This window comes from Dermacentor variabilis, chromosome 2 (assembly GCF_050947875.1).
Source record: "Dermacentor variabilis isolate Ectoservices chromosome 2, ASM5094787v1, whole genome shotgun sequence".
Classification (NCBI taxonomy): Eukaryota; Metazoa; Arthropoda; class Arachnida; order Ixodida; family Ixodidae; genus Dermacentor; species Dermacentor variabilis.
In genome coordinates, this window is record NC_134569.1 from 255,276,145 (window position 1) to 255,297,630 (window position 21,486).

The 21,486-nt window shown below is 49.8% G+C and overlaps 1 protein-coding gene across 3 annotated transcripts in view; it reads right to left on the reverse strand.

Annotated features, from left to right (window-relative positions):
* The window catches only part of Atg16 (Autophagy-related 16), a 456,887-nt gene that overhangs the window by 157,932 nt on the left and 277,469 nt on the right, over positions 1 to 21,486 (reverse strand). For all 3 annotated transcript variants that reach the window (XM_075682849.1, XM_075682848.1, XM_075682850.1), the window contains one exon: positions 11,425 to 11,495. In XM_075682849.1, the coding sequence (XP_075538964.1) occupies positions 11,425 to 11,495 (71 nt within the window). The remainder of the gene's footprint in view (positions 1 to 11,424; positions 11,496 to 21,486) is intronic.

Here is a 21,486-nt window from a genome sequence, read left to right on the forward strand (position 1 = left end):
AGGGGTCTTTGAATGCTATCGCGTTCCACTCTTAAAGGCAACGCTTAAGTGTTCCTTAATCTCTTAATCACCCATCGCACATCCCACCCCCTTCGCACACATCTCGTCGCATCGGTCATCCGCTTCAAGCTGCCCATGCACATGCCCGGACCACCCCTTTTCAAGCACCATTTTTCATTCGAGTAGCAAGGGACTGGAAAGGCCTTCCACACACCATCACAAGCCCATCTGCCTTCACAACCCACATTTCGAGATGGACACCTGTCAATTTCGAAATGAACAGATTTGTCAATTCGGACAACTCTCAGAGCTCGGAGGGAGCAGAGCGCCGTAAATGTGTGACACAAAAGAGCAAGAATGCATTAGCATCCATCAAAACAAAGCAGCGGAATTCGCATCGCCATACTCACCAGTGGAAATCTTACATGAATGACAGCAACACCAGAATGTGTCGTGCTTATTTGTGCCTATAAAGCATTTCTTCTTGCGTTTACCGCCCCGCTTGGCACCACATTGGTTGCATGCCTTCATGACTGGATAGTTGGCATACATGATCGCGTCAATAGCAGCCGCAGTTCCCTCCGTGGTGGTTGCAGCGAACAGTAGTTTCGCTTTGACTCAGTGTGCACATTGGCTGCATGCCTTCAACACTGCATAGTTGCCATCCATGATCCCGTTGATAGCAACCGTGGTTTTGTCCGCAGCAGTAGCAGCAAACAGTAATTTTGTTTTGATTCTGTGCCCTCACCGGCCATGCGCCTTCAGAACTGTAATGTCGCCGTGCATGATCGCGTCGACAGCGGCCACGGTATCGTTTGCAATGATTGTGGCAAGTAGTAGTTTCATGATTTTTGCAAAGGAGAGCGCAGAACCGTTGCGGAAAAAGGAGATGTGGACAGGAAAGACACTCACTTACAACTAATTATATCTTCAGAGACAAACCACCACGAACGTTACTGTGCATGCGATTGCGCGTGCGTATGCGCAATAACGTTTTGAAAATATACTTCATTGCAAGTGAGCGTCTTTCCTGTCCACGTCTCCTTTTTCCGCAATGCTTCTGCACTCCCCTTTGCAAAAATCATGTCTCAAACCTACCAGCACAACAGCTTACTATTCTAATATGGTAGTTTCATTTTTGCTCAGTGCAAAGCTGTCGAGGATGAAGAGCACCCTCTACATCGCGATGAGCGGCGACCTGGCAACACTGGCGAAGAAATAATCGGGATGTACGCACAGTAGTGAAAAGCATCTCAAATAAAGACGTATGCTGTGGCCGTGCTATGAAGGAAGTCGCGAGGTCTTCACTGCTGCGAGTGCTAATCAGTCACGACATGAGAACTGCAGCTTCCACACTGCTTTTGTGCAAAATAAAAACAGGATTTGCTGATTCATTCAGTAAATAAAAGTGTGCTGACGTATTACAGATTTGCTTATCGTCTTTTTTATACCGTCGATAATTCTACATTCAGTTAATTTGGACACTTTTTTTCGGTCCAGCGAAATTCAAATTAACGAGGTTTTATTATACTTGTTTTAAGGATGCAATGTTTCTGAAAGAGCGATGACGTAGGTAAATCTGATGGTCTGCCATGAAACCTATGGCCTGCAATGTGCTTTTCTGAGTTGAAAAGAGTTTAAGTTAATTACTGGATGTCGTAGTTCCACAAACAAGAATGCAGTACGATAACCTTGAGTGCTCACATGCGTAATACATGGGTATTATTAAACGGGGGGTGGGGGGGAACAAATGGGAGATTTTATACAGACAACTGACAGTTTTACTCGATCAGACACTAATTTTGTAGGGAGAAGATTCAGGAAGATTATCAACTGACCAAATGCCAACAAATCTCTAGTTTGAAACTATCTTTAATTCAGTATGCTCATAGACAACTTCCACAGTGATACTTTCTACTGTATTGATAGAATGAAAAATAATGCAGTTTTATTTAAACAAATTAAGGCTCAGCCTGTTAATAACGAGATATGCAATTTTCTTAAATATGCATTTACCATAGCCTCCATTCTGGACAAGGAGCGGGACAAAATAAATATATTCATATCGTCAGTGCACAGGACCAGATCAGGCAATTCGGGTATGTTAGCGATACCATTTATCTACACTAAAGACAATAAAAGCCCTAATATTGATCCTTGAAGGACACCATGCTGCATTACTAATTTCTCAGAGGGTACGCCATTAACCTGAACATACTACAATCTGTTATTCAAATAGTTCTTTAGCAAGTCAGATGCAATACCACGTATGCGCATTACCATGTTACGACCAATACCACAATAAGCTCGCGTAGCAGGGTGTTGTGATGAACGCAATTGAATGGCCTTTTGGAAATCTAAAAAAAGGTCAAGAGTGCTTTTCATTTCTACGTTTTTAATAATTTTGTCTTTTAGTTTTAGCAGTGCCTGCTCACTTGATTTGTTTTTCAGGTATCCATACTGCGAGGAAGTAATGACATTGCACTTATGGAAAAAATGTTCAAGATGAGTACTAATGACTCCTTCAAAGACTTTTGACAGAACAGAAATAGGTCTGTAATTTGTGGGGATGCGCGACTCTCGCGCGTCCCCTGATATGTTTTTCCCGCATGGCGCGTCTCCTGTAATCCGGCTTCGCCGCGTGGCCTGCGCGATGCCCGCGGCGGTCGATGTGGTTGGGGCACAGTGCGAGAGATGGCGCGAGTGTTGCGCTGCTAACGCCGCCTCACGGCAGGGTTACTTGGGGGCGCAGGGGAGAACAGGCGGTCTCTTTCCCGGCGGGTCGGGGAACAGCGTGGACGTCCCGCGCGCCGACCCATGCTTCTGCGAGACCGTCTCGCGTGGCCGCCTTGGAATGCGCCACCGTTCGCGTGACAGTACGCGCGAACGACCAGGCGTTGGGATCCAGCATGGGGCGAACATATTCGCTCGCTATCCGGTCGCGGTGAGTCGGACTTCTAGATTTGTCGCGCGCCCATCGGCATGTTTTGTGGATAGCAACTCGGCTAGCAGGCATTGATCTATGAAAGGTGCAATAAATGCCCTTGTGATTGTTCGTACTACTGTGCTGCTCCTTTGTCCCAAGAGCATGGGTGTGAGAACCCCACATCTGGCTGCCCAACGTGGACCTCTTGGGGCATCGGACGATATATTTAAGTTTTGCTTCGTTCGAGACGTTTGTTTGAACCGAAGCGTAGGGCTATCGTGGATTTTGATCGCTAGCGTTGGCGGCGTGGTTTCTTGAGCGAGGCGACGGCGGCTGTAGTGTGTATGAACATGTCAACATGCTAAGCCTTTTCGCAAGTGTTTTTTTTTAATGACATTCGTCGGTACGAGAGCCACGTGGTCTGCATCGGAGAGCGAGGCATAGCGCCCGCGGAGCATATTGGCAAGCCTGAAGCGAGTGAGTACGGAAGCCTCGTGGGTGGTCCGAATTTCTTATGTAAATAGCTTCTTCTATCTCTTTGACTCTGATGAAGTCGCGGCTCTGGGAGCCGGGTGGCCGCGGGCCACGGGTGCCACTACGGGCTGACTGGTATAGCGGCCTGGCACCGGGCGCTCCGACACCGTCTGGGACCCTGGGCGCCGTCAACTCGGATGCTGTGTGCACCGAGCGGAGTAGGACCACCTAACAGAGCTGACGTCTCCTCACGGCTGCCTGTTTTGCGCCCATTTTGGGTGTTGTTTTTGGATGCCGGTTGTTGTCAGGGTAGCGACGCTTTAGGCCTAAGGCTTCACGAAGCTGCCTGTCGCACGTGGAGGGACACAACCTGGTGGACCGTGGCGTCGAGGTGTTGCAAGTTGCTTCCCTCATTCTATTTAGCCTCGCACGAATTGAATTACTCGTTCGACTCAAGGAAGCGAGCTTCGTTCACATGAACTTAGCATCCCAGTGGCTGCCCGATCTTTTGCTAGCCGAGTTGAACATCGTACCACGTGGGCGATGCGCATGCAGAATTCCTCTCCCTTGCACTACTTTAGTGTTTGCCGAGTGTGTTGAGTGTACGCAGCGTGATTGGAGTCACCCCTGGCTCGCTGTCACCTGCACATCGTCTGCGCTGCTGCCCCGGACTACGATCGAGCCACCCCGGGCGGTGGTGATGCTGTGGCCAGTTCGGCGCAGCGACTTCGGCGGCCTCCTGTATCCAGCTCACAACCCTCGGCGGCGGACAAAAGACCCGGCGGTCACCGACAGCTACGGCGGCTCTTGCCAGCAGGGCGCGTCGGCGCGAGCGACGCTTGCTCGTACCGACTACTGCGTCGTCGTTTCCGGAGTCCTGGCCTGGCATCGTGCCGTCGAGTCTGCAAAGCTGCTGCTGTGACCGGCGGACGCCAGCGGTGTACCCAGGGACAATGTCGGCTCGCATATGCTATGGACAGCATGGACATTTCCTCGGTGCGGCCACTGTTGCGTTGATGTTAGACCGTGGGACATGTCTCGCCGGAATATGTGGTGATTTAAGGTTGGGGGGATGTGGGGATGCGCGACTCTCGCGAGTCCCTTGATATGTTTTTCCCGCATGGCGCGTCTCCTGTAATCCGGCTTCGCCGCGTGGCCTGCGCGATGCCCGCGGCGGTCGATGTGGTTGGGGCGCAGTGCGAGAGATGGCGCGAGTGTTGCGCTGCTAACGCCGCCTCACGGCAGGGTTACTTGGGGGCGCAGGGGAGAACAGGCGGTCTCTTTCCCGGCGGGTCGGGGAACAGCGTGGACGTCCCGCGCGCCGACCCATGCTTCTGCGAGACCGTCTCGCGTGGCCGCCTTGGAATGCGCCACCGTTCGCGTGACAGTACGCGCGAACGACCAGGCGTTGGGATCCAGCATGGGGCGAACATATTCGCTCGCTATCCGGTCGCGGTGAGTCGGACTTCGATTTGACGCGCGCCCACCGGCATGTTTTGTGGATAGCAACTCGGCTAGCAGGCATTGATCTATGAAAGGTGCAATAAATGCCCTTGTGATTGTTTGCACTACTGTGTTGTCGTTCCTTCGTCCCAAGAGCACAGAGGAGAACGCCACAAATGATGTGTTGTTCTTTCTCCCAATTTTATAAACTGCACATACACATGCTACCTTCAGCTGATCTGGGTACGCTCCAGTTCCTAATATACGATTTGCAATGTAGCAGAAGAAAGGTACATATTAAGAAAGGTACTGCTTGTATACCATTATGTGAAGCATGATTTTTTACCTTATCAATTAATGAAGTTAGTTCATGAGTAGTAATTGGCATAAGCACAATCAAATTTTGTAAAGGAGTGATTAGGTCAGAAAGTGTGTCCAGCCCTGATGTGGTCACCAAAGTTCATATGCAATCTGCCACACTAACGAAAAAAATAATTGAAAATGGTGAGATCAGAGCCTGTAAGTCCACCATTGCCTGTCATAATCGGAGGAGGTGAGTCTGAATTATATTTATTAGCTAGAGTTAATTTCACACCAAACCTTTCTACAACTGGACTGTAATTTTGCAAACCAATCAATGTAGTAAATAGAGGCATGTATAAAAGCCAACACGCTTGACGTGCAGATGAGATTTCAATAATCGCAGACTGTGCTCGCAACTATCGTTATGCTTCGAATGTCACTTGCTCTTGTAGGTAGAGGTCTGCACAATAAAAAGTTGTTTCATGATTCAAAGCTTTGCTACTGTGTACTTCACCGTCACTACAACGTAACATCTAGTGGAGGTGCTTCACTATTCATGTTCCGCACACCCCCTCAAAGCTGCGACTCTAGCGCCAATCCCGAAGACAACACAAACGTCACCCTGGACGATTGAGCTAGGTGCAGACTACGAAACCTGCGCCCGGAGCATGGACTTCTACCCAAGATGACCAGAAAAACCAAAATCAAATCAGCAGTCAAGATGATGGACTCGGCATTCATCACGACCATCGTCCAGCAGCAGCCAAGGAAGCAACCTATTTTCCATGGATCCTTGTCGGACGACCCCGAAACCTGGCTTGAGACTCATGAAAGGATCTCAATATTAAACACTTGGAACACTGATGAGAAATTGTGGCGTGTATACTTTTACATGGAAGACGCTGTGAGGACGTGGTTCAAGAACTAAGAATCCACTCTAACAACATGGGACCTGTTTCGCAGAGGCGTCCTATAGACTTTCACAAGCGTCGTGTGTGAAAAGAGAATTGAAGCTCTACTGGAAGCTCAGATGCAGCTACCAAATGAATATTATGCGATATTCACCGAGGAAATGACACGCCAACCCCAACATATCCGAAGAAAGGAAGGTTCATTTCTCTATGCGCGGTGAAGCAAGGGCTCTTTGCCGTGTTGTTGCGTAACCCACTTATGACCATAGCTGAATTTCTGACCGAGGTGCGGTTGATTGAGGAGACCCTGGAAATGCACACCAAACAATTCAACCGCCATTTGATGCCAGACTGCGCAGAAGCTCATGCACACTGGTCTATCATTCTGCGGGAAACCATCAGGTTCATTGTGCAAGAACTACAAAAGAGGTTTCTATTATCGCATTCTGAAGTGGCATCGATGGCCAACATCGTCCGTGAAGAAATTCAGCAGTTGCTAGGAGTTGCTGAACCACTACAGCCTCAACCAGAAGCAATGACCTACAGCGCTGCCGCCCGCCATTATGTTCTTCCTCAACACCCATGTCAAAGCCCCATGATCCCCACAATTCTGTCACCATGCGCTGCCGCCGCTGCTACCAGCCCGCCCACCCGTCAACCCATGCAACAGCTCAAGGAAAACCGACATTTGGCTCACCCCTGACTACCGTCCTCTGTGCTACCACTGTGAGGAAGCGAGCCATGTCTACCATTGATGCCCATACTGCGAGATGGGATTACAAGGTTTCAGCGTGAATGTGCCGTGCCTGCGACAAGGGAACAACCACGGGACATCGCCAACTACATCACCCTAACGCAGTGAAGACGACAACGACAATTCCCGTTCGCTGTTGCCTGACCATACCACAATGCCGACCGTACAATGGTTCAACTTATGGCCAGTCCGTTATCCCATATCGGGAAAACTAAAATCAGCAACCGATACGAGGTGCGGTTGCTGTTTGTCCAAATGCCGAAGATCCTTCACTGCCACTCAACTTGACAATGAAGCAACGGTATGCTGCCATCCAGACAAAGCCTCAAAGCCAAAACTGCGCCACCTACATAAGACCTGACTATGAGACCTAAAAGCAGGACAATGCAACACAGGCGTGACCTAACTACAATGAAGAACCACAAACCACGATGTACTTCTCAATGGCCATGAAGTCACAGCTCTTGTTGACACAGGAGGCGACTATTGCGTCATCAGTGGATCATTCGCCACCAAGTTGAAAAAAGTGAAGACTGCATGGGATGGCCCTCAAATCCGGACAGTTGGAGGACACGTGATAATTCCAAATGACATCTGCACAGTAAGAATTATCATTTATGGCCAGACCTACCCTGCGAACATTGTTATTCTTTAACAGTGCTCGCAAGACGTAATTCTTGGCATGGACTTTCTGAACCAGCACGGCAAGTTGATAACGCTATCTGAAGACCAAGTGTCAATGCCAGAGAGCTCTTTAAGTAAGCATGCCTTGAGTGAGCTCGATGATCAAGTCGGCATCTTGCCTCGCTCTTGTATCATCCTTTCTGTCAGTGCCAAAACACCGCAGACGTAGAAGGCATTGTCGTGGGCGACCTACATCTACGGCTCTGTAGCTGGTGTAAAGTTTGCTAAAGGACAGGAATTGCAACTTTATTTCTCAGTAAAATCACGCAAGGTCGGAATGCCATTCCGGGCCATAGTGTTTGAAAAAGGAAACTGGCAGCTTAATGCATCAAGGTATCAGCAAGAAAACTTTCAGTGCCTAAAAATTGTTGACCCGTTCCGAGTTGCAAATTCTGATTCAGTTTGCAGGTACTTGGAAAGTAAAATGATGAACATTCACAGTGCCTTCAGCATAGACATAGAAAACCTGTACTACTCTCTACTGCATGCTCAGGTTCTTAAGTGCATAAAGAAGTGCATAATTTATGACGACGAACAAGGCTTCATAGATGGCTGTGGTATTTTGATAGAAGCCTTTCTCGAGTTGTCTTTTTATTTGCAACTATGTTCGTTTCATGGCGTGGTAATGTTTTAGTACAACAATTTGGCGTGTGCATATGCAGCCACACACGCCCTCCACGTGTGTGGCACCTGTTATCAGTGACACTGTTCTGCATTTTACTGACAGACAACTAAAACGTCACCTCGGAGAGCTTTTCTGTGCTTTCTTCTCGTCAGTGGTGTTTGTCCTGTCGCTGTTGACAGTGTGTTGAATGTTTTTAAACAATGTTCAATACAATATGGACCTGACCTTCATATTCGAGGTTCCAAAAAAATAAGCAACTTCAGTACCTTGACATTTGTTTAACCTTTGGTGAACACTATCCTTGCTGGCAGTATCAACCTAGATCTGTGAAACCAATCCGGAGCTATAATTCTGGCCACTATAAGATTGCAAAGAGGGTAGTAGCAGCTACTGTACTGTATGCAGCACTTAAGAAATCTTGTTCACATATGTCAAAGCCAGCTTTTAGTGCACAGGTTAAGCATTTAGTAGACGCTGGATTTCCGAGCACTGTCATTACCTCTGTTTGTGAAGGTATCATCTCCAGCATTAGGTGCGTCCATAGGAAACCTGAACCTTTGATGAATGTAATCAAACTAAGCAAACCAAAAAGACGTGTGGTAATTCCACCCATACACAAAATGGCGCAGGGCTTAAAGAATTCAGCTGTGAGTCAGTTGTGAGTCAGCGCCCGTATTGTTGTGTTTCTTCCTTTTGTCCATGTCGTTTTGCGCTGTTACCAAAAGTACGATAAATCCTAACCAACTCACCCACCTTGCGGTCTTGTTTCGACAATCACGTTAGGCGGGTTGGCTCAGTACTAGAGGCCATCAATTATGACGGCTCACTCTGAAGAAGGAAAAGTGCTGCTTCGCTTACGATGAGCTTCTGTTCCTGGGCCACGTCATCACCAAATCTGGAGTTCATCCTAATTTGCAGAAGACATCTGCCATGGCTAATTTTTCACAGGCAAGGGAGTGCACAGACTCCTTGTCCTGTGTGGCCATTGCAGGAGCTTCGTGAAGGGCGTTTCTCGCATCGCCAATAACCTTTCAATCAGATGATGGTTTAAAGTGGCAAGTGCCGCAAACCAAAGCATTCCAAGAGCTTCAACAATGCCTGCGTTCACCACCAGTATTCACCCATTTTGATAAAGATGCTGACACTGAAATCCACAAAGACACAAGCAGCCTAGGTCTCAGCGCCATCCTCGCTAAAAGAAAAGAAGGATTTCAAAAGGTCATTGCTTACACTAGCCAGACACTGTCGAAAGTGGAAGCCAATTATTCTACGATGGAAAAAGAATGCCTTGCCATCATTTGGGCTACCACGAAATTCCACTTTTACCTTTACGGCAGGTCCTTCAAGGCCGTAAGAAACCACCATGCCTTGTGTTGGTTGGCAAATTTAGAGAACACTTCAAGACGCCTCACACAATGGAGTCTGAGACTCCAGGAATTTGACATCACCGTCGTTTACAAGTCCGGACGGAAGCACTCTGATGCCGACTGCCTATCACGCATTCACACTGATCAGCCAATGCATGACGACGCCTTTCTGGGAACAATAAGCACGGAAGGCTTTATTGAGCAGCAACGACCAGACCCGGAGCTAAAGATATTCATGAAGTCAGCGTGGAGGCCGCGACTGGGCGCGAAGAGATTCAAGCGGTGGCGCTTTTGTTGCTTTTCTACGTGCCATTGGACGAAGTAGCTGCTGTGCTTCGGACTGCGTTCTTTGAGTTAGACGAGGGCGATGGCAAAGGTCCACCACCGGCGGCTGAAACACTGCACGTGCTCGAAGTTGTGAGGCATGCTGTGGCTGCGCATGAAAGCAGCAATGACACGTGCACATGTTTTTATAGATCTGAACAAAGTCTGCTAAGTGGCCTGACAAAGAAAAAGAGGCAGAATGACATTAAAGACTTTTTCTTCAAGAAATAGATGCTTTTTACGTTCGTGTGCCTGAGTGAGCTCCTCTGACTCTTTAATTTAGCTAATTTAATTTTTTCGATGATACGAATTTCGGCTAATACGAATATTTTTCGTGACCCTGTGAGATTCGTATCATCGAGATTCCACTGTACCATACTACGTTTTTTACAGCTTCAAAGAAACACAGTTTATGAATCTGCAGGGTAACATATGTAGGTTCTAATAGCAATTACCTCTCTTCTTCAGGCTTGTTGGTGGGCCAGTTGCTTCTGAATCATAGTGAAAGGATACCAGCTCAATTTGATAAGTGTGTTTGTCATCTACTCATCTTGTCCTTGTCAGTTTGCGATGTTATTCATTCACTATGATACTTTTCTCATACCTTTATACCAAGACACCTATTGATGCCATTCAAGTTCAACTAATCAAGCGGAAGTTCGGATCAGAATAAATGAAAGCACAAGCATGAACAACAACAAGATAAATGCACACACACATGGACAAAGTGGATGAGAGAAAACGTCAGGCTTGAAACAAAGGTTTTGCTTCTGAACAACAAATGCGTGCATGCCCATGATTACTGAACACTGAAGCACACATGCCTGGAACCATCAGCAAAAGATGGTACAAAGCACAACAAAAGCATGCACTCCTCAATGAGCATCAAGTCAAAAGGACCTACAGAGATACTATGCCAATTCCTCCCTCATCATCTCTCTCATCAACTGGGACTTGTGCAGCTACACAAGCAGTGGCAGGCTAGCTGTGGCAGGATAGTGGCAGAGCCTACAGTGGTCATCCAAATGTGATCCTGTTCTATCTCCTTGGCACTAAGTGCACGCTCCTGAATGCAAGTAGTACTTACACACTGCCTCTAGTTTGCCTCAAGCATGAGCTGCTGCAAAAACAAAGGACACGACAAACAACTTCTGCATTATGTGGCACAAGCAAGGTTCTGTGTGCTACTCTACATCTGGATCTGTGCCACAACTCACTGAATTCTCAGTCTTCTTCCATACAACCAGGCAGAGCTGGCATGCCCTGTTACAGATGCATGTGTCGGAGCCTACATGGCTTCTAACCAAGTTACCAGACCACTTCAATGATGCAGACAGCTCTCTCCCTGCAGAGTCGAGCTTCGGAGGCATAGTAGGCATAGTAGGCATAGGAGGCGTAGTAGGCAATGCAACGACAGACATGCCCGAGATGTTTACCAAATGCCAGTGGTATCACCTAGTGCAAGCTGAGCAGACCCTGATCCTTGAGAACACACACATTGTGGATAGCATTTGCATCCTTGTGCCGTGGATGCAGTTGCATGCAAAGCCCCTTAATGTCTGGAACGGCCTGGTGCCACTGTGGTTGGTCAGGAAGAGGCTGGGAAAACTCACCTCAGTGTCCATGTCCAGAGACATGACCGTTGCATTGCTCCCACCCAGGGTGCCCCTCAGCAGAGCCTGGTCTGCACCAAGAAGAAGCGACTTCATTTGCACTCACTATACACATAAGCAAGCACAATGGCAAAAAATGGACGTGGCCCACACTGCTAATCTGTCAACAGTGCCAATGTGTTCAGCTGTCGCAAGAGGTCCTGCAAGAAGCACACATGCCAACATAAATGGGCTAAATAACGCTCAGAATGGTAGAACTTTTACACTATGTCTTCAATGCTACGGGCTCTTTCAAAAATTCATGGGCAAGCTTCCATCCACACCATGCAAATTCTGCAAGTGTTAAAAGTGCAATAAAACAGCAGTTATCAGAGGCACTGCTTCTGATAAGAATTATTTATTCCAGTTTGAATAGTAAGGAGTAGCATTTATTTTATTCAAAAAAGAAATCACCAGGGAGGGGTTAGTAAAATGCAGAGCAAATAAATTACCTTTGAAAAAAATGGTAAAATTCATTACAAGTTGAGTCAAACATACTGAAATACAAATAAAAAAAAGATGCATGCAGAAACAAATGTTTTGGAATATCCCCTTCAGTCATGGATTATGATCGACTGTCAATACATGTGTGAAACATAGGCGGTGCATGAGACTCCACTGAAAGCAAATCAAGGTGGTAGGATGACTCTGAGAATTTTATGATGAGTCCTTAGCATTAGAGTAACTAAATATTTGAATTTTGAAAATCAGTCATGCTGCATTTCTTCATAAAAAGGATTAAATCCCCTGTCCAAATTACATGCACAAATAATTCATTGGCCTCAAGCATTTCAAGAAAGAAAAACAATATATTTCAAGGTTGCTAACGACATGCTTCATGTCAAGCGTCACATAAAACATAGTAATGCCTCCACCAAAGCAGTACTCTGTAACAATACATATGAATCAGAAGCAAAATGGAAGTAATTTAGGTTATCAGAGCATTCAATTCGCCCTAGGCTTAATGTTTGTGACCTATTCCTTGCTACCATTGCACAGAAATGGCAAACGGAGGTTGCGTCCACAAATGTGGACACCGTGACTGAAGGGGATATGAGCTATATTTATGAACTGATAGCAAGCTCATCGGTATGAGGCCCAAACTTTGTCAAAAGCGAAATTCTCACTCAACAGCTGGTGTGTCAACCTCAACTGTCCTGACATACTCTCAGCCCACGCCCAATGCCTCAGTGTTAATTTTCACTGCTTTAAAGAGTTTATTTCGGTTTAGATGAGGGACACCTGCATCTCAGTGTCAGCCAACCCTTCATTTTTTTTTAAAGCTCAAGCCCCTTGCAAGAAGTGGCAGCATGCTTCCTTTCCCATGCATTCCTCAATGTATAGGTCCTTTCTGTTTTCATCCTCCTTCCACCGTGCGTTCGCCCCACGGACCATTTAAAGCATCCTCTTCATCAGTTGTACAGTCAGCGTCCGATTTCTAAGACTCCCTGGGGGCCACGAAAACGTCCATAAAATCGGGCAGTTCGAAAAAATGAATGCATGCCTTTACTGCCGTTAAATGCTCAAATCGCCACAGGCACATCTGAAAAGGCCTACCAGTACACTTATTAGGCATATCGGTGCTTGTGCTGTGACAGGGGATAGCTGGTGGACGCGTGTATAATTACGAAATAGATACTGTGTCCCGTGACAATTGCCCCTTCCCACGCTTATGCTTCACCGCAATACTTTCAAGTTTGCTTCACCCCATAATATTTCTATATTGATGCGAAGCCGACTTTCGGAAATCAGCATTATTCAACGCGCCGTGCTTTCCGAGCTTCGAAGCTAATCACGAGAACCAAAAAGGCGTAGTCAGTGCCATTGCTGACAGCGGCGAATTCTTGCAAGGAAAAATACGGCACCAAACAGAGAGACCCTAATAGCGAACGTTAAAGCAGCTAGGCCTAGCATTTAATGCGGCGGCGAGGTAATCAAAACGCCGGCAGTGGTGGATTTGATTAATGCCGTTTCGGACCTGCGGTCACAGCAGAAAGTCAGGAAGATCGAATGGCGAAAGGTTCTGTCCAAAATTTTAGACATTCTTATACATTGACTCTATGGGGTACGTGATGGTGCCGCGAAGACGACCGAATTATCGGGCGTCGGGAAAGGTGGTCGCTGACTGTACACTGCCAACTCCTCCAGCCAACGACACGGTGTCAAGAGACCTATTCGTTACGATCCCTCCGTCAACCCAACTGTGTCAAATGGCGAGGCGTGTAACGGCACGGGTCAGCATATGGGCGAGGAGATGGGGAAAAGAAGCTCGAATACTGCGACGTCCAGGAGGTGCCGCAGCGGCAAGCGACGAGGCCAATGTGGAGGTAACGGAAGCAAATGGGCTTGTCGTCCGGAGTTCTCCACTCGGTATGGTTGCAGTATCTGGGAGGGGAATACCGATCGTGAATGAGGGAGGGCTCGATGCACTCTCCGTTAGACAGACACTCCTCAGCATGCTGGTGATGAACAATGACTGACCGCAGAGCAGCTGTGCTCGCCGGAGTTTATCGATGTGGTGACCAATGTTGCCTACCAAGCCTGAAAGACCAACGAGCCTGGCGGGCCAATGAAGATTATGCCCAAGGGGGCGTCACATGCTTGTTACAACTTTTGCGCCCTGTTTGTTTGTTAAATAAAAAACAAACATCCAAGTTCAGAGCATAGGGCTCTGCCGTCATCCCAGCCAAGTCGATGGTGCCTGCTACCCAGGCGAGTAACGGTCCGGTGGCCTTCGCCGTCAAGTACTCTGCCTGGGCACCGGTGTTGAAGGGTCGAGTGTGGCAATGCCAGGTGCTGCCTGAGAAAGTCTCACTACATCCGGAGGGTCTGCAGTGGTCGGCCTTGGGAGTGGTGACGGGCTCAACACCGGCCCGGCGGACGCTACACCACTGGCAACGCTTGCCACCACCGAGGTGGGCGGTGCTCCGCTGGAAGTGACTGTTGCTGCCACTAGTCCTCCTGTGGGCTGGAACACGGAAGTGGCAGTCGAGGGTGCTGGCCAGGGCCCGAGGCGAGGCCCAAGATGGTCGGCGTGTCTGTGCCACGTGGCCCCGTCTGGCATGTGGACGAGGGGCGATGAGGCGCTGGCAGGCCACCTGCTGGGCGGACCAGGGTTGGCCAGGACGGAAGTTTCTGGCGAAAACTGGAGCTCCCGACTCCAGCAAAGGCCCAGGATGGCACCTTTGGTCAGCAGACAGCTTCTGCTTCAGCTTCTTCAGGAGCACTGTGGAACAGAGATGCGGATGCAAGACGTCCAACGGTGTCTTGACCTCCGACCCAGCAGGAACTCACAGGGGGCACGGCCAGTGACATCATGGGGCGTGGTCCAGTATCCTGGCAATCTGCGTCCGGAAATCCCCACTCTGGCTCTTCTTGAGTTTGTCCTTGATGGTTTGCAGCACCCGCTCGGCTGCACCATTTGAAGCAGGGTGGTACGGCGGAACTATCATCCGGAGGATTCTGCTCTTCCTCAGCCAAGCCAGGTACTCTGCGCTGGCGAAACCAGGACCATTGTTGGACAAGATGACGTCCGGCAACCCGTGGGCGGCGAAGACCTGTCGTAGCGCTGCGATGGTAACGCCTGCTGATGGAGTGGTGACAGGTAGAACCTAAACCCACTTCGAAAAGGCGCCCACCACCACCAGGAAGTAATGGCCCTTGAAGTGCCCACCAAAATCCACATGTAGGCGGGACCATGGTATCTGTGGCAACGGCCAGAGGGTGATTTCCACATGACGTGAAGCCTGTTGATCCTTCTGGCAGATTTGGCAGCCCTGCACTATTTGAGCAATGGCCTGGGCAAGGCCAGGCCACCAAACATGGGACCGGGCCACCATCTTGTTCTTTTCCACGCCAGGATGACCCACGTGCAGCAACTTCAGGACCTTGGACCGGAGACATTGTGGGATGACCACCCTGGACCACCACAGTAGGCAGCCCTGCTGCAAGCTCAGCTCGGCGGCCTTGTGGCTATAGGCCTACTGAACCAATTCCTCTCCACGGGACACTGCCTTGACCGCCTGAGACAAGACTGGGTCACGGCTGGTCGCTTGCGATACCGCAGATCTGGAGAGCGCTTCCGGGTATGCGTGCTCCTGCATGAGCATTTCAGCAGGTTCCGGAACTGCATCAGACACCTCTGGCAGGGGCAGGCGGCTCAGGGCATCAGCAGGTCCTAGGTCATTTCCCAGACGGTAAATCAGCTGGTAACTGTAAGCCGCCAGCCTCAAGGCCCAGCGTACCACTCGAGGTGATGCCTGAACGGGAACTGCCTTGTCAGGCCCCAGTAACCCCAAAAGCAGCTTGTGGTCCGTGACCGCCTCAAACTTCCGGCTCAACAGATACTGGTGGAAGCGTTCGACATCCAACATGAGAGCCAAACCTTCTTTGTCCAGCTGGCTGTAACGTTGCTCTGCAGTATGAAGCTGGCGAGAAGCAAATGACACAGGGCGTTCCTGGCCATCCTTGTCGCGGTGCGCCAGGACGGCTCCCGCGCCGTACGGCGACGCATCTATGGTCAGGACGACAGGCTTAGCAGGATCGAAATGTACCAGCCCTGGAGCCTTTGTGACTAGCTCCTTGCTGCGCTGGAAGGCCTGGTCCTGCTCCTTCTTCCAGACCCATTGCTGACCGTCTCAAAGCAGAAGATGGAGCGGCTGTAGATGGCTCCGACAGGTTTGGCAGGAAACTCCTGTAGAAGTTGATGAGGCCAAGGTAGCTCTGAAGCTCCTTCTTGTTCTAGGGCTTAGGCACCTTGAGCACAGCATCAACTTTGCCGGGAGCCGGGGCTAGGCCAGCCTGGGAAATGGCATGTCCCAAGTACTCAACACTGGTGGCCAGGAAAATGCACTTTTCCCACTTGAGCTTGAGGCCGGCTTCCTGCAGTTGTGCCAAAACGTTATGCAGATTTTGTAGGTGGTCTCTGTCGTCGCTGCCAGTAACTAGGATGTCATCCAAGTACGCAGCCACGTGCCTCATGTCCCCAAAGAGGTTGTCCATCTCCCTCTGAAATATGGCTGGAGATGAAGTCACGCCAAAGGGTAAGCGCGTGTACTGGAAGAGACCCAAAGTTGTTGATATTGTGACATACTTCCGGGAGACATCCTGGAGCACCAGCTGCTGCTGGTAAGCATCTCTGAGGTCGAGCTTGGTAAACTTCCGTCCACCGGACACTTACCAGCTTACCAATGAAGCTTACCAATGATCTTCATTATGAGGCAACGGGTACTTCTTCATGATAGCGACGGGGTTGATGGTAACCTTGAAATCTCCACAAATCCTGACACTGCCATCTCGCTTGAGGACTGGTAGGATGGGAGCGGCCCATTCAGACATCTTGATGAGCACCAGGATTCCCTCTCGCTGTAACCGATGTAGCTCCTGGGTGACCCCATCCTTCAGGGACGAACGGCAGTGGGCAAGGCTCAAAAAAACGTGGCCGGGCTCCCTCTGGTACATAGATTTCAGCCGTCGTGCCGGCGAATGTGCCCACTTCTGGCAGGAACAGGGACTTGAATTCGGTCAGGAGGCTGGGAACGTCTTTCATCGCATGCAGGCTGGCTTCCTGGTACTCTGGCAGACAAATTCCCAGTGCATGAATCCAGTTTCGGCCCAGCACCATCGGCAACGACCCCTTGGTTAACTAACGGGTAAGGGTTGCCACCCTGTCGCCAAAGCGAATGCTGACGTGTGCCTGACCCTGGACCTGGGAGAGCTGCCCGGAGTAGCTGCGCAGAATCAGGCCCGAAGCCTCGACGGACATGCCGGGGAATGTACGCTTGAACCATTTCTCGGCCATGACAGACACGCTGGCCCCCGTGTCCAGCTCCATGGAAATGGGGTGCCCGCAGATTTCGACGGTCAGCATGTACGGTGGCACAGAAGACGGTACAAAGCTGTGTGCCACATGTCGAAAATCGGCGGGTCCTCGGCCCCGACGTGGAGCCTGGCCATGGAAGAACTCAGGCCTGCTGCCGCACACCCCCGCCGCGTATTTTTGCAACGGCTACCCTGGCTGCGGGCTCGTGTGGCACATAGGCTTGAACCAGGCTGCTGCTGCTGTTTGCTGTTCGTCCTCCCCCTTCGGCATACCCGTGCCAGCTGCCCAGTTTTCCAGAACGTGAAGCATTGTGCTTGAGGGAACTGTCACTGTGAGGGGAAATGGGCACCACCACAGCGACCGCAGGTATTGCCCTTTGTCGCCAACTTGTTGACCGCCGCTTCCGCCGACGGTTAGCCAGTCGCACGGGAAATCTCGCTGGCATCCTTGGCGGCAGCTTCCATTGCCAGCGCTGTCTTCACGGCGTCGTCCAGCAAGGGGTCGGGAAGCTCCAGGAGTCGCATCTGCACGGCGGTGTTGTTGATGCCGCAGATGAAACGGTTTGGGAGCAGCGAGTCTAGTTGGTCCCCGAAGGCGCAGGCACTCGCTAACTCTCGTAGCGCAGCAACGAACTGCCCGAGGGTCTCTCCTTCTCGGCGGCTCTGGTTGTTGAAGCGGAAAGGCTCCATTAGTGTGGACGGTGCTGGGTTGAAATGCGAGCGCAGTATGGCAAGCAACTCACCCCGCATTTTAGCATGCAGCGTGGCTGGCTTGAGAAGGTCGAGCAGGAGACTGAAGACGCGGGTCCCGCAGCTGGCCAGGAAAATGTCCCGCTGTTTGGCTTCGGGTGTGTCATTTGCCCGAAAGAACACATGGACTTGCTCCTCGTAAATTGGCCAGGCAGACCAATCTCCCTCGAATGGCTAGAGCCTTCCGTACAACGGCATGGCGGCAGCAATGGGGGGCGGTGTTTTGCTGCTCACGGCGGTGTTGGATAATCCGTGAGTACTCTTCGCCAGTGTCACAATCTGTCCGGGTTCGTGAACAAGGGAGGGCTCTAGGCACCCTCCGTTAGACAGATGCTCCACAGTGTGGTGCTGATGAATGATGACTGACATCCGAGCAGCTGTGCTCATCGGTGTTTATTGCAGTGTAGTGACCATTGTTGCCTACTGAGCCTGGCAGGCCACAGAGCCTGGGGGGCCAACGAAGATTATGCCCGAGGGGGCGTCATATGCTTGTTACAGAATATGCCGTAAGAAAGTCAAGTCCGAGGATTAGGTCATGGGGACAATTGGTCAGCAGTGTAAAAAGAACAGGAACAGGGGATACTGATACGGGAAGTGCACATTTCAGTGACGTCAACAATGCTACCATCGGCCACGCGTACGGCTCGAGTAGTAGAAGGCGTGAGAACCTTCCGCAGTCGACGACGGAGGTTAAAACTCATTATGGACACCTGGGCTCCAGTATTTATTAACGCCATCAAAGGGACACCATTGACGTGACCATCAAGTAAGTTCTGGTTCATTGGGAGCGTCAATGGAGGATTCCTACAGGACGAAGATAATGCAGCACTACCCCCTGGAGCTGCATATTCTAGTTTCCCATCCGGGAGGGACAATAATTGGTCGTCGACAAATAGCGGCGTGGCTGGGGTTACAGGGACCGACGGCGCTGAGGTGACAGCAAGCGAGTATTGCAACTGTAATTGCCGGATACGCCTGAGGTAGGAGGCCTATGGTGAGACGTGTAACGGCACAGGTCGGCATATGGGCGAGGAGACGGGGAAAAGAAGCTTGAATACTGCAACGTCCAGGAGGTGCGGCAGTGGCAAGCGACAAGGCCAATGCGGAGGCAACGCAAGCAAATGGGCTTGTCGTCCGGAGTTCTCCACTCGGTATGGTTGTGGTATCTGGGAGGGGAATACCGATCGCTGTGAGGCGTAGGTGTTGGCACAGGTCGGGCGTCAGGTCAGGAGATGGAGAAGGCGGCAGGAAAACTGAGGTTGGCAAATTCTTGCCGCACAACTGCCTGAATGAGAAAGATCACTGGGGCTGGTTGGTCCATGGTGGGGTCAAGTGGGCATGGATGGAACGGCGCAGGACTTGTAGCCTCGAGCTCATGGCGAACAATACAGGTGACGTGCTCATTGAAGGGTGGTGAAGCGGTAAGGTCGATGCAAGACAACGACGCAGCCATGTTAGGGAGAACTGTGGAATGACGTGGCAGCTTTTGGCGAGCTCAAAGCGGCAGCATTCCTTAACAATGACGTCGATGGTGGACACATTGTTGAAGACCAACAAGTCAAACGCGTCGTCCGCGATCCCCTTAAGTATGTGGCCAACTTTGTCAACCTCAGCCATTTTGTCGTCAACTTTCCGGCAAAGAGCGAGCACGTCTTGTATGTACGAGACATACAATTCAGTAGAAGATTCAACTCGGGTAGCAAGCTCTTTTCGTGCAGCCAGCTGCCTACCGGTGGGATCAAAGAGGTCGGTGAGCTTCTCCTTGAAAGCATCCCAGCTAGAGATCTCGTCCTCGTGTGTCCGTAACCAGATACAAGGAGTTCCGCCCAAGTAGAATAGGACATTCACTAGCATAATGGTAGGGTCCCAGCGGTTGTTTTGGCTAACACACTCATACAGGGTGAGCCAGTCCTCAATGTCGACATTATCTTGGCCGGAAAATATGCCAGGATCACAGGAGTTCATCCCCATAACGCACGTGGTTGATGGGGTCGCAGGAGTAGAAGCAGACGAGGTGTCGTCACCGGGAGCCATTGCGGAAAGCAGGACGGGGCGGCCGCTGCAAAGCTTCGTGGCGAGGACGGGGAACGGCACCCTCCACCAAAATGTTACGCGAACGAAGGAATAAGAACTGGAGGCTATTTACAAAATGTATTTACGAAGGATAATGCAGCGCTAGCCAGTTCAGCCGACAGCTCGAGAGCCAGCGAGCGTTCGTCGTCTTCATCGGGGGGCCTGCGTGCATCGGCCACAAGAAACATGCGATATGCATGTATCAATATGATACCCAAATATCACACATAAAATACACAGATACACAAAATACACACAAAATACACACAAGATACAAAAAGTTAGATGCAAGGATTGGCAAGAAGCACTAGTGCACAAACAAAGCCTCTGAACCACAAGGGCCTGAAAGCATGTGCTATATAAAACCAATATCACAGCTGCATCGCCCCCGCGAGAGGATGCGCCGCTACTTCATTGGGCTGATAACATGCAACACAATATCGCTCAAGAAGCCAAGGCCCAGTTCATGGACTACATGCAGAGTGTCGTGTAATTCCCTTGTCCTGTGGTGGTGCTATGTGGGCCAGAAGGGCAGATGCCTTAATCAGTGCTGGCGGGAGCACGTTAATCATGTCTGAAATGGAAAGGAAGCCTTTCTTGCTTTGCATGCCGGCATGCGTGGATGTACCCCACAATTATTACACTGATTTGTGAATGTAAGGATGAACAAATGGGTGTAATAGCCGTGGCAGCTCAAATGGCTAGGGAACAATGCATCTGCCAGAGCAAACCGTCAGTTGCCTTATCCAGTAAAGAACTCAGATACTTGGAAGGTGGAAGCATGTGCAGTGGGCGTCTGTGATTGTCTAAGCTTTCACTCTTTTGCTTTTTGGTTTTTGTGAGTACTTCTTTTTTCTTATTCATTGCAAATTGGTTTTAAGTAAAGCTTTCCATTCATGTCTATACAGTTAAACCTCGATATAACGAACCTCATTATAACGGAATCCTCGATATAACAATGTATTTCACATTTCATAACTTCTTGTCTATAGAACACCATGCATTTAGAACCTTAATATAACGAAGTGTGTTTGTATACGATATCAATAGACTAAAATTTCACTGCCACTGCAAAGGAATGCTGAGACAATAAATGGAAACTTGCACAGATGCAGATGGTCAAATTATTGAAGTACAAGCGGCTGCAAACACACCTTTCAAATTGTGCGCTGCGCAACAAGAGCGCAAGCTAAAGTAGAGGCGTATCATGTTCCGTACAAATTCCCGGTGCGATAAGATCCTACCCCACCCCACACATTGTTTGCTTTAGGTGCGAGTGAAAGTGGGTGAGGGTGAGACAAGAAATATGGTGGCTTCACGAGTGAAGCCTTCCCACCCAAGCAAAGGGAAAGAGGGAGAGGGGAGAGAGCTTGCGGTAAC